At 38.5% G+C, this 12,948-nt stretch overlaps 1 protein-coding gene across 1 annotated transcript; it reads right to left on the bottom strand.

Annotated features, from left to right (window-relative positions):
• Positions 1 to 731: 731 nt before the first annotated feature.
• Positions 732 to 2,210, bottom strand: LOC147608503 (uncharacterized). The gene is made up of 2 exons (XM_086789260.1): positions 2,076 to 2,210; positions 732 to 1,626 (listed from the first exon to the last, which is right to left on the bottom strand). The coding sequence occupies exon 2, from the start codon at positions 1,491 to 1,493 to the stop codon at positions 972 to 974; it is 522 nt and encodes a 173-aa protein (XP_086645386.1). The 5' UTR covers positions 1,494 to 1,626; positions 2,076 to 2,210; the 3' UTR covers positions 732 to 971.
• Between the last annotated feature and the right edge of the window lie 10,738 nt (positions 2,211 to 12,948).

Here is a 12,948-nt window from a genome sequence, read left to right as displayed (position 1 = left end):
GCTTTATAAAGAACATAAACATATATATATCAAAATGTTGTTTCTCAAGCTTTCAAATTCAAATTTATCAATCTCTAATCATAAGATCTTCAAAATTAACAATTTTAGACAATCTTAGTAAGGTAAAGTGCCTCTCTCTCTCTCTCAACAATGCAGAACAAGACGACCTCCAAAAAGCCCTTGTAAATGTTGGTTTGCACTCATCCATGCCTAAATAAGACCTTGCTCCCTATGGCTTTAGACTATGCATGCTACACACGATTAATTTAAAACTTGGTGCGTTCATGAATTGAAAATTAGGTGTCAATCCTTGGCCATGCGTGCTTAATGAAAGGTTTATAAAGACTCTCAAGTGCATATCTTACATCAAAACAATGTGGTGTTTGCCCAAACTCATACCCTATGCAATCGTTTGGCAATGTCAAGTGAGAAGAAAACTGGAAGGCAAAATGTAGTGTTTGCGCAATTCATACCCTATGAAGTTGTTTGGTAATGTCAAGTGAGAAGAAAAATGGAAGGACCAAAAAACACACATGTGCACAACACACACACGCACGCACGCACGCACAATACCTAGGAAGCAAGAGAAAACCTAAGTTTGCTCTCAGTCATGACAAACCACCCCACCCCAACCTCTCTCTCACTCTCTCCCCCCCCCCCCCTCTCTCTCACGCGCGCACACACACACACACACACACAACACATGCACATGTGCACCCACCTCCACCCCAAAATTTCAAAGTGTGTCATTTACATAACTAGGTATGCAAATAATTTGAAAGTCTCATCATCAAAAAGGATAACAATAAACATATTTCCATCATCCATGATTCATGATGGGGAGCAAAAAGCAAGAAAGATCTCCATATCTTCCAACAGCCAACGACATGGCTGGGATCAGATTTACATTATTTCTTCCTGCCCATAATGGCACCATGTATAGGTGTGTAAAGGCCCTAGGTACAAGAGAGCTAAGATGCTGCCCTTTTATCTCGGAAGGAGCTGAGTTGGTGTTCTAGCTGGGCATTTTTGGCTCTCATGTGGTGGATCTCCTCGCTCACAGTCAGAATTCTGCCTTGGAGCTCTGAGATCTGGTTGAGGAGCTTATGCTCTTGAATGGATTTCGGGCTTACGCTCGCAAGGAAGCTCGGGTCGATGGCATTAATGAGTCCCAAGATCTGGTTTCTCTGCCCTACAACGTTGTTCAAAAGCTCATGCAGTGTAGCGATGGGTGATGACGACGAAGATGCCATGGCCACGAGGGCTGATGATGACGGCGCGGATGATGATGTTATGGCCATGGATGATGATGATGATGATATGGTGATGGACGGTGCTAATGATGATGATGTTACTACCTGATGATGTTGCGTAGGAGGTAAGGGTAGCTGCTTTTTAGTGCTTTTTGCACTTGCTAGTTTGCTAGCCTCTTTCATCTTCTCCTTGGATATGGCTTCTCCAGTTTGATCCTTTCCAAGCTTAGGAGAGGCCATAACTTGAATTAATTCTTACAGAAATAGACGCCAAAATATGGATTGAACCTTCTCCAATGCAAGCTTGCTTTCTGAAAAACTTGCTGCAAACTGTATCTCAGAAATGGACGCCAAATATATAATTGAGTCCAACCTGTGGCAAAAAAGGGGGGAAAAAATAACTTACAGCCCCAGCTCTAATCACTTAGATTAATCAAACAGCTTTCCTGATTAAGCAAGCCGTTAAAGCCCTAAATAATTAGAAGTTAGACGCAGCTCCAATAATTTAAATTAATCAATCAGTTTTCATCTTAAGCAAGCTGTTACAGCCCTAACCAATGCTAAAAATGGGCAAATAACGGAAAATTAAGCCGGATTAATCTTAGCACAGTGGCGGCCAATCATTAACTAAATTACGAAATATTTGCAAGAAGATTATGAGGTAATTATGCAACGTTTGCAGGCAAACGCAATCAAAACAAAACAGATTAGGCGATTTCTGTAAGAGAATGGAACGAAAACCAGAACCTGCAACGAGGTTAGGCGAAGTTTAACCTAATTAATCTAAGGAAGTAACGAGAGGGGGAGAGAGGAGAGGCTTACATGTGGTTATGATATACTCGTCAAGCAACGCCAAGGTTACCATGAAAGCAATCCCACAGTTATACGCAAAGCCAGCATGAGACGGTAGGTTTGTGCAGATCGAGGTTTTGAAAAGAGCACATGTGTAGTCTTTTAATAGCACCTATGACGACTGCACAGTGCATGCCATATATTATTCCTTCTTCTTCTTTTTTTTGAATTTTTCCTTCACTTTATTCTTTAGCTCACTTCTATCGTTTATATTGTTTACATCCTTCTCATGAGATACACACATTATATTGTTGATTAAGCTTCTCCAACTTCTAGAGAATTTTTTTCTCTATTAGGGAGCTAGCTTTGCCTTTGACCACGGGCGCGTAGGCGAGTTGGTAGAACCGTTGGGTTCTAATGAGAGGACCTTTGCACACGCGCACGCGCACGCGCGCGAGAGAGAGAGAGAGAGAGAGAGAGAGAGAGAGAGAGAGAGGAGGTGAGTCTTTGTAATGTCATAGCCAAGCCAATGCGCTATATATGATACGAGGGCAACAAAGTGTGGAGTGGAAGACTTGAATTACCCCTAACGTCCCTTGATTCGAAGCGTAATTCATAAACTAGTACGCCAACACTCCACACACACATACACAGAGAGAAAGATGCTCAGCACAACTTATAATGTCATAGCCAAGCTAAGCCACAGAGAGAGAGAGAGAGAGAGAGAGAGAGAGAGAGAGAGAGAGAGATGCTTGGCAAGGCTTATAATGTCAAGCCAACACATTATTTATGATCCATATGAGGGCAACAATTTGTAGGGAGTGAGACTTGAGCTTTGATTAGGAGCCTAGTAAGAAAATTCAGCTTGTGCATTCAACAACAAATAGTAGATGAGAGGAGCAAAATGGCTCTTGCTAGGCTAAAAATTGTGGAAATAGCCAGGGTGGCATGGAGAAACCATTGTGACACTAACCATCTAGACAGGAATACCCAGTCCTGGAATGATCTTAAAGCCTATTTAAGGAAGAGATTTTGTCCCCCTGGGTTTTTAGAAACCAAAATGAATGAATTTTTAGAGCTAAACCAGGGGAGAAAAACCATTGAAGAATATCACCAGGCATTTGCTCTTCTCCTCAAGTACTCACCACTGTGCAACTCATGGCCAGGTTCATTCGGGGAATGAACAAACCCTTAGACACACTGGTCAAGAATGCCAAGCCAGTGTCCATGGCAGAAGCTGTCAGAATGGCGAAGGACTTCACCAAAGCTTTCATCTCATAAAAATCCTGCCAAAGCCAGCTCCCTCATGGGCCTTCAAGAGATTTCAGACACCGAGAAGTTCTTCCAAACTTTCCGCCTCCAAAGAGACACCAAGGTCCCAAACAACCAAAATTTAGAGACGGGAAGCTTCAGGAATGAAGGAAGACCTTTCCCTCGAAGTACTTTCTCAGGAACTCCGGCTCTCTCAAGAATGCAAAGGGAAGAGCTTCGAAGTGAGAACAGGTGCTTCGGCTGTCAGGGGTTTGGGCACCAGCTCAAGGATTGCCCATCTCCTTTTGTGGGCCAAGGAAGCTAGGGTCCCTTCGTATCAGTCCAATCAGGGTTCCCCATGTTAAAATTACAGCAATGTGATGAGCTATGGTGGATCAAATGCTAGAATCAACATCATTAACAAAGGGATTAGATGATAATTAACACGTGATTAGTGAGTAATTAACTAATAACTTAATGTAGGCATGGATAATCAAAAACCAGCAAGTTCTCATTAGGCCAATGCCTTAATTTATAGAGTTTACATCCAAGCATCTAACCCCACTGATTTCTCCTTGATTCACTCCACCTCTTTCGCTTGATTCTCTCCACCTCTCCCAGAATATCTCCACACCTCCTAAATATCCTCATGCTACCCTTTATTCTCTCTCCCAGCAGATTCTTCTCACCTTTTCACAGGTTCTCTCACATTTACAAATTCTCTTTTACACCCTCTAGCCAAGGGCTTGTTCCCGCACACACCCTATTCACTTGTATATTTCAACACCTCCCCTCAAGTGAATACTCCTAGTACACCTGGACCCTATACCAAGTTTCCCTCTTACTTGATAGTCCGTGACCAGTGCCTCAAGTCCCTAAACTCATAGTCCTTGACACACACTCTCTCTCTATGTGTCCAAGGCTACTATAAGTGCCCATGACCTTGGCTAAAGTGCTCACACATACATCTACCACATGGCCTACATCATCGATGGCTCAGAGGTGGTTTTACTTTGTTGGGGCAGGTTACATTGGGTTGTGGGGTTTCTCTCTCTCTCTCTCTCTGAAAAGATGATCCGACTCCTCTTCCTTAGGAGCCTCCATGAAGTTTAAGTTTGCCGATGTCGTTCCTTCTCCCATTGGGTTTGCTGTAGCAGTCTCTTGCCATGTGTCGTGGCTTTCCACAGTTGTGGGCAAGTGAAGGTCCTTCCTCCTACTTTGCCTCTTCCTCGTCCTCATCCTTGAGAGAATCCTCCTCGAGTGAAGAATGCTTTTTCTTCTCCTACTGTTGAGTCAAGCGCCTTTCCTGCTCTTCCACTCATTTTTCCCTCTCACCTCTGGGCATTCATCTCTTCCCTCAACTAGCCCCCACAGATTTTTCCTCGTGAGCAGATACATGGTTTTTGTCTGCCATGTGTAAAATTGTTCCCCATTAAATTTGGCTATCTCTTGTGCTGTACTCATGATGATGTGAAGGGGGTCTTACCTCTTGATCAAATTTCAAGATTCAAGGGCAGTGTCTACCCTTTTACAACTCAATCTGGTGTTTAAGAGATGATTACAACAGATTTATCAGCATAAAATCACCAAAAAAATACATTAAATCAAGGGTAATCAATTTGTACAGAATGGTTGGAGTATCAAACCATCTCCGAATTGCAATCTGAAGTTATAAGGATCTGTAATAGATACCTAATGGTCAATTTGAATCCTCAATTGCGCCAAAATACAGTGATTAGTACTGATTAATCAAATTAATCCTTTGTTTTATGTGCAGAAAACAGAGTATGCAGGGAGCCCAGATCTGAGGCCTTAGAGTTCAAATGAGCTCAAATGCTTTCAAGGCCATCAATAGCAATTAGTCTAGTAGAGGATTAAGCCAAGAAACACAAGATTTGACCAAACATTGAATGCTTAATCTCTGTTTTACCAGAGCCACCTGTAGATTTGATGAAGAGCTTGGATCTCACTATAGACTTGATCAAATCAAATTCTGACTTCACCAACTTGTAGAGCATGCTTGAAAACCCCTGGGGCTAAGAGGAATCAAACCCACTGCAACTAGAGAAGACAAGATGTCAATTTTTCTCAGAAAAAATGACGCCGGGAAATCTGCAAAAATCGTGAGCTGTAATCGACGGTTTGCTGCGCTGACTTGATGGGCTGGAGCACAATTGAGTTAGCTATGTTGGACTACAAGCATTTGAGCTAATGTTGAGCCTACAAGGAGAGGGGGCTCCTCCACTGGCTGGGGGTGCAAAGGTTAGTTGAAAAAGAGGTAAAAATATTAATTTTCTACTAATCCTAATTAGCCAAGTGATTAGCAAGATAATGGGCTCACAAATTGATGGATTCTAGGCTAGGCTCTGATACCATGTTAAAATTACAGCAATGTGATGAGCTATGGTGGATCAAATGCTAGAATCAACATCATTAACAAAGGGATTAGATGATAATTAACACGTGATTAGTGAGTAATTAACTGATAGCTTAATGTAGGCATGGATAATTAAAAACCAGCAAGTTCTCATTAGGCCAATGCCTCAATTTATAGAGTTTACATCCAAGCATCTAATCCCACTGATTTCTCCTTGATTCACTCCACCTCTTTTGCTTGATTCTCTCCACCTCTTCCAGAATATCTCCACACCTCCTAAATCTCCTCATGCTACCCTATATTCTCTCCCAGTAGATTCTTCTCACCTTTTCATAGGTTCTCTCACATTTACAGATTCTTTTTTACAGTCTCTAGCCAAGGGCTTGTTCCCGCACACACCCTATTCACTTGTATATTTCAACACCCCACACCAAAATCCGGGTCCCCCGTGCCAAAATTAGGGTAACCCAAGAAGAGTGCCAGCTCAGCCTGCAGCCTCCATGCAAAGCAGTCTCCAAACTCCCTCCAAAAATTGGAACAACCAAAGAGAAAGAGTTCCACCTCAGACTGCAGCAGCTAGAGCCGTCAGTATAGCTGAGGAAGTGGAGGAAGAAAAAGGATAGATCTATGCAACAATAGAGCATCAGGGGAATAACCATCAATTTTCAGTCCTCTAGACTCCAGCAGAGTACTAGGGTAAGCAATTCAAGCTTTTGATTGATTCAGGCAGTACTCATTCTTTTATTTCCCCAGGATGTCTGCGTAAATTAGTCCTAAATCAAAAATCAAGGAAACCTATGTAAGTGGAATTGGCCAGTGGTTGGAAAGATTCTTTTCACACACCTTTAGACTAACCTTATTCAATTTAGTCTAGATGGGAACGTAATAAGAGTGACAGTTCAAAGTCCTACCCTTGGGAGTCTATGATGGAATCCTTGGAATGGATTGGCTCCATAAGAATCAGGCTGAAATTTATTGTTGCAAAGGAACCATCTCTTTCCTTGACCTTCACGGGAATAAAGTTCAAGGAACTAGAATTTCCAGATCCCTAGTGCTACAATTAGTCAAGGCTTCTAAATTGTTAAAAGGGCTCAGAAGGAGGCAAGCTATTTATGTCGTTAAGATGAATCTGGTAGACATAAAATGCAAGGCTAAAGAACTAGAGTGGTTAAGTGAGTATGCAGATGTGTTCCCAGAAGAGCTGACTGAGATGCCTCCGTCTCACGGAGTAGATCATGAGATCGAGTTAACCCCCGGAGCTCAGACAGTAGCCCAGCGTGCATACAAAATGCCAGTCCCTGAAGCCATAGAACTTAAGGAGCAGTTAAGATAACTGTTAGAGCAGGGATTTGTCAGACCCAGTGTCTCACCTTGGGGTGCGCCCGTTCTCTTTCAAAAGAAGAAAGATGGAACGTTAAGACTCTGTATGGACTACAGAGGATTGAATCAATTAACAATTAAAAATAAGTATCCTATCCCTAGGATTGATGAACTTCTGGATCGGTTAAGTGGGACCCAAATGTTCACAAAGATAGATCTCAAATCCGGGTACTACCAGATCAGAATCAAGAAGTAGGACATCCTGAAGACAACATTCAATACTCACGCTATGGGCATTATGAATTCAAAGTCATGCCGTTTAGATTGACTAATGCCCCAACGATATTTAATCGTCTTATGCAGGATATTCTCAGAGAATACTTGGATGATTTTGTTCTTGTCTTCTTTGATGATATCTTAGTATACTCAAAGAATGCTGCAGATCATGAAGATCATGTGCGCAAGGTCCTGGAAATCCTAAGGAAACACCAACTCTTTGTAAAAAAGAGCAAGTGTTCTTTCTCTATTGACCAGGTGGAATACTTTGCGATTCATAGTATCAAAAGATGGGATTTCTCCTGACCCCACAAAGATCCAAGCAGTCATAGAATGGCCGGAACCCAAGACAGTAAAGGAAGTTAGAGGATTCCTAGGATTAACCGGATGGTATAGGATCTTTATACCCAGGTATGCTCAGATAGCATCCCCTTTAACTAACCTTCTCAAGAAGAGTACCCTTTTTCAGTGGACTGCAGTGTGTTAGAGTGCCTTTGATAAACTGAAGACAGCCTTAGTAACCAACCCTATCCTTAAGTTGCCATATTTTACCAAACCCTTTGAGGTAGTTACTGATGCCAGTGGGTTTGCCTTAGGTGGTGCTCTTATGCAAGAAGGTCATGCAGTGGCTTTAAGCATTTTCCTTGGCTTTAAGCTTATGCATATGCATAGGCTTTAAGATTTTGGATTTGCATAGGCTTTAATCTTAATCATAGGCTTTAAGATTTTGGATTTGCATAGGCTTTAATCTTAATCATAGGCTTTAAGCTCATGCATATGCATAGGCTTTAGGTTTTAAGCTTATGTATAAACATTTACATAGGCTTTAAGCTTAAGCATATCCATAGGATTTAAGCTTAAGCATATCCATAGGATTTAAGCTTATGCATAAGAATTTATATAAGCTTTAATCTTATGCATAGGCTTTAAGATTAAGCATATTCATATGCTTTGGGCTTATGTATATTAAGAATTTTCATAGGCTTTAAGATTTAAGCTTGTGCATAAGCATTTTCATAGGCTTTAAGCTTATGCATAGGCATTTGCATAGGCTTTAAGCTTATGCTTAGGATTTAAGCTTTAAGCATTTGCACATAGAACAAGAACTAAGCAAGAAAAGATGGGAGAATTACTTTAAATTACTAATGCAAACCGATGTTATAGCTGATGGTAGCTGCCTTCCACTCGTGCACTCCTCTTATGACAGCTTAGATTGCAATTTGCAAAGTCCCCAAAACTAATAAAATTGAATATGATGGAAGCTACCAAACTCGTTTATATATAGTACCCAGGGTTGGTCGTATGCTAGCCTATGTCGTCCAGCCTAGCACCAAAACTAGACTAAACAAACTACATCACCCGACTACGGTAATAGTAGAACAATAAAAGACCGTAGGTTTTAGTGCAGCTTCTAGACCCATCCAAGATCGCGTGGATGCCCATTCACGCCCCATAACATGAGGATAGTGTGTCTCAAGATAATCTTCAGTCTCTACTACCCTTAGTGTGGTCCATATGGGTATGTCATTTAGACTTACATATAGCCTACTTGGTAGAATGTGAAGCCTACCTAAGCCATCTCTTAAATATCCAACCACATTTGGCCTAGTCCAAGTGTCCAAACCGAGCTCTATCGAGCCTCCTCATTAAGAGTCCCTTGTGATGTAGAGCTAGTTGTTACCCATGTAGTCAATCAAGACAAGGATGGAGCATTGATATCCAACATAAATTACTCTGTCAACACACACATGTGCACGACACATGCATGTTAAGAAAGAGATGATGATAATGATGATTGTATTAACATCCATAAAGGATTCAATACGGCCTATGGAACTAAAAAGTAATACATCTTGCAATGATAATGAAATATAAAAGTGATGTGCAAGTGGCCTAGAGGCCAATACATTTCATACTGGAACAAATTACACGCTTCTAAGAGTCTACATTGCCATGGCTACTAGGTGATTCCAGTGACTACACTAAGTCATATGAGGGCAACAAAGCACAAAGAGTAAGAATTGAACTTGATTTCTTTTGATTAGGACCTATGCCAATAAATATTGCACACAAACACACACACACACACATAAGCACATGCACACATATAGACACACATGCAAGCGTGTGTGCATGCACGTGCATGTGTACACACACACACACACAGGTCTTACAATGTTATAGCCAAACCAACACACACTACATATGATCCATATGACGACAATAAAGTGTACAGAGTGATACTTAAATCTAGTCAAGAGTACGAGCCTAATTAAGTTCTTTGACAACACTCCACACACACAAGAAAAGTTCTTTATCCTCAAAGTGTTATTTTTTTAACATAAGAAAACTTTTTGAATATGGCTTGTATGTGTTTATTCTAAAAATGGTGTGATACATTAATTTAGATTTCATGGTACTTAGTCTTTTAACTATAAACAAGCCTTTATAATTCGATGGTACTTGGTTTTTTAACTATAAACAAGCCTTTATAATTCCATGGTACGTAGTCTTTTAATTATAAGCAAGCCTTTATAATTCCATGGTACGTAGTCTTTTAATTATAAGCAAGCCTTTATAATTCCATGGTACGTAGTCTTTTAATTATAAGCAAGCCTTTATAATTCCATGGTACTTAGTCTTTTAATTATAAGCAAGCCTTTATAATTCCATGGTACTTAGTCTTTTAATTATAAGCAATCCTTTATAATTCCATGGTACTTAGTCTTTTAATTATAAGCAAGCCTTTATAATTCCATGGTACGTAGTCTTTTAATTATAAGCAAGCCTTTATAATTCCATGGTACGTAGTCTTTTAATTATAAACAAGCCTTCATAATTCCATGGTACTTAGTCTTTTAATTATAAGAAATCCTTTATAATTCCATGGTACTGTCTTTTAATTATAAACAAGCCTTTATAATTCCATGGTACTTAGTCTTTTAATTATAAGAAAGCCTTTATAATTCCATGGTACTTAGTCTTTTAATTATAAACAAGCCTTTATAATTCCATGGTACTTAGTCTTTTAATTATAAACAAGCCTTTATAAATCCATGGTGCTTAGTCTTTTAATTATAAACAAGCCTATATAATTCCATGGTACTTTTTTAGTGTTCTAATTATAAACAAGCATGTATAATTCCATGGTACTTAGTCTTTTGGTTATGAACAAGCCTTTATAATTCCACAGTACTTAGTCTTTTAATTATGAACAAGCCTTTATAATTCCATAATACTTAGCTATGTTGAATGAGTCAGAACCTTGACTTTTGTGAAAAAGACATGAATCATCAATTCCAAATATGCTAAAAAAATTGATTGTTTTAATTATACTCAATCCTCAATTCGAACTATGCTAAAATAAAATGATTGTTTTAATTATACTCAATCATGACTCTCCTTTTTAGTGATATCCATTATTTGATGCTCTTCCAAACTACATTAAAATTTCAATTAAAAATATATCCCCTCACTATGAGGTACTCTACTTTCAATAGAAAATATATCCCCTTATTATATAAGGTATTATAAGGTATTACTATAGGGTACTACTATAAGGTACTTGACATAGAGGTTGTAAACTAAGGTATTACTATAGGTATTATCGATTTGACAACCAACGACACCCACATTGCCTTGGCAATCAAAAACTTCTTTAAAACACATCTAACCTAAACACATAGATGAAAGAGTGCATGCTATTATAAGTTGAACATGCATACATCACCTCTAAGACTTACCTTTGAAGTATAAAGATAAAGACTCACCCTCAAGCTTGAAGAAAGGACAAAATCATAGAAATGAGCAATCTTTTATATAGAAACTAATCCCTATCTTAAGGGTCTAAAATTTCATGGCTTTTAGACACCTTTTTCTCAAATGCACTTGCTCTCTCTCTCTCTCTCTCTCTCTCTCTCTCTCTCTCTCTCTCTCTCTCTCTCTCTCTCTCTCTCTCTCTCTCTCTCTCTCTCTCTCTCTCTCTCTCTCTCACACACACACACACACACACACATAGAGGAAAAATAGTCAAATGAGTCTTTTTTAAAATAAAATTGTTCATGTTCATAGCAATTATGAAAACTTTACTTTGTATAGTGTTTTATTGACTTCACTTGATTTAGTTTTGTAATAAAAATTAATTAAAATCATAAGTTGGTGAGAAGGATCAAAATTATTGAGTTCTAACTTAATTAACCCTTCCCATAGTCGATATTTTTCTTTTTCTAAAATTTAATATTTATTCATTTATTTAAAAGGGGAAGGGTAGATCTATCTTAAATTATTAGATACCCTATCTCAAGCTTTGATAAAAGGAGCCTATGCATAAATAAATAAAATTTTCATTTCTTTTATTGATCAAACTATGATCTTCATGGTTTTTTGACCAAGAAGTAAATATGATGATTCCTTTGTTGTGTTTAATGCTTTCATGGTGAAGAGTACTAGCTAATATTTCTTGAATAGTTTGCTAGGTTTGACAATCCAAATGTATCTATCACATCACACCAAGCAAAAGGAAGAGTCGATTTTTCTTGGACCACATATATGTTTTTTATGGAGATAGCTCAAATTCCAAGTTTGTATTTTTTTTCCCTCCAAGTTTCTAAGCATTTTTTTAAAATAAAATTTGTGCATGTTTATAGCAATTATGAAAACTTTACTTTGTATAGTGTTCTATTGACTTCACTTGATGTTTTTTTGTAATAAAAAATAACTAAAATCATAAGTTGGTGAGAAGGATCAAAATTATTAAGTTCTAACTTAATTAACCCTTCCCATAGTCTATATTATTCTTATTTTTAAATTTGATATTTATTCCTCTATTTAAAAAGGGGAAGGGTAGATCTATCTTGAATTATTATATACCTTATCTGAAGCTTTGATAAAAGGAGCCTATGTATAAATAAATAAAAGTTTCATTTCTTTTATTGATCGAACTATGATCTTCATGGCTTTTTGACCAAGAAGTAAATATGATGATTCCTTTGTTGTGTGTAAGGCTTTCATGGTGAAGTAGCACTAGCTAATAGTTTGCTAGGTTTGACAATCCAAACATATCTATCATCACACCAAGCAAAAGGAAGAACATGTGTGCAAAATGAGTTGATTTTTCTTTCAAATTCCAAGTTTCTAAGTTTTTTTCCTCCAAGTTTATTATTTGAAAGGATGAATCTTTTATTTTAGTGATGGAGGGTGCCCAAAACTCACTTACAAGGCCTTGGGTGGCCAATATCTCATAATGTACAACTTTTATAGTGCCGTTTCATGACACTTATTAATGTCCTCAATTGAGGATCATGTTTGTTAATCCAAAATGGGATTCCTAATGTAGGTTTTGTCCTCAGAACCTGCTACCTAGGTCGGAAGACCTAGTCACCGAACTCTTGTCGGTAAAAATTTCTTTTGGATTGGAGCTTTTTAAGTGTACGTCTAAAAGCTGAATGGGATCTCCAAAAACCAGTATTCACCATATCTTCAAAAGTGATGTGCATGTATCCTGGAAGACAAGATGTTCCTAAAACTGCTTTTAGGACAAGATATGGCCATTATGAATTTTTAGTGTTACCCTTTGGTCTCACTAATGCACCAACAACTTCCCAACAGATGATGAATTATATATTTTGAGATCTATTAGAAAAATGTGTGGTAGTTTTCTTAGATGATATTTTGATATAC

This window comes from Cibotium barometz, chromosome 53 (assembly GCF_041138505.1).
Source record: "Cibotium barometz isolate CiBa-2024 chromosome 53, ASM4113850v1, whole genome shotgun sequence".
Classification (NCBI taxonomy): domain Eukaryota; kingdom Viridiplantae; phylum Streptophyta; class Polypodiopsida; order Cyatheales; family Cibotiaceae; genus Cibotium; species Cibotium barometz.
This window is presented reverse-complemented; position numbering and strand designations above follow the sequence as displayed.

Excerpts from the sequence above, each read along its gene's own strand:
- LOC147608503 (XM_086789260.1), bottom strand. The coding sequence starts at position 1,493 with ATGGCCTCTCCTAAGCTTGGAAAGGATCAAACTGGAGAAGCCATATCC.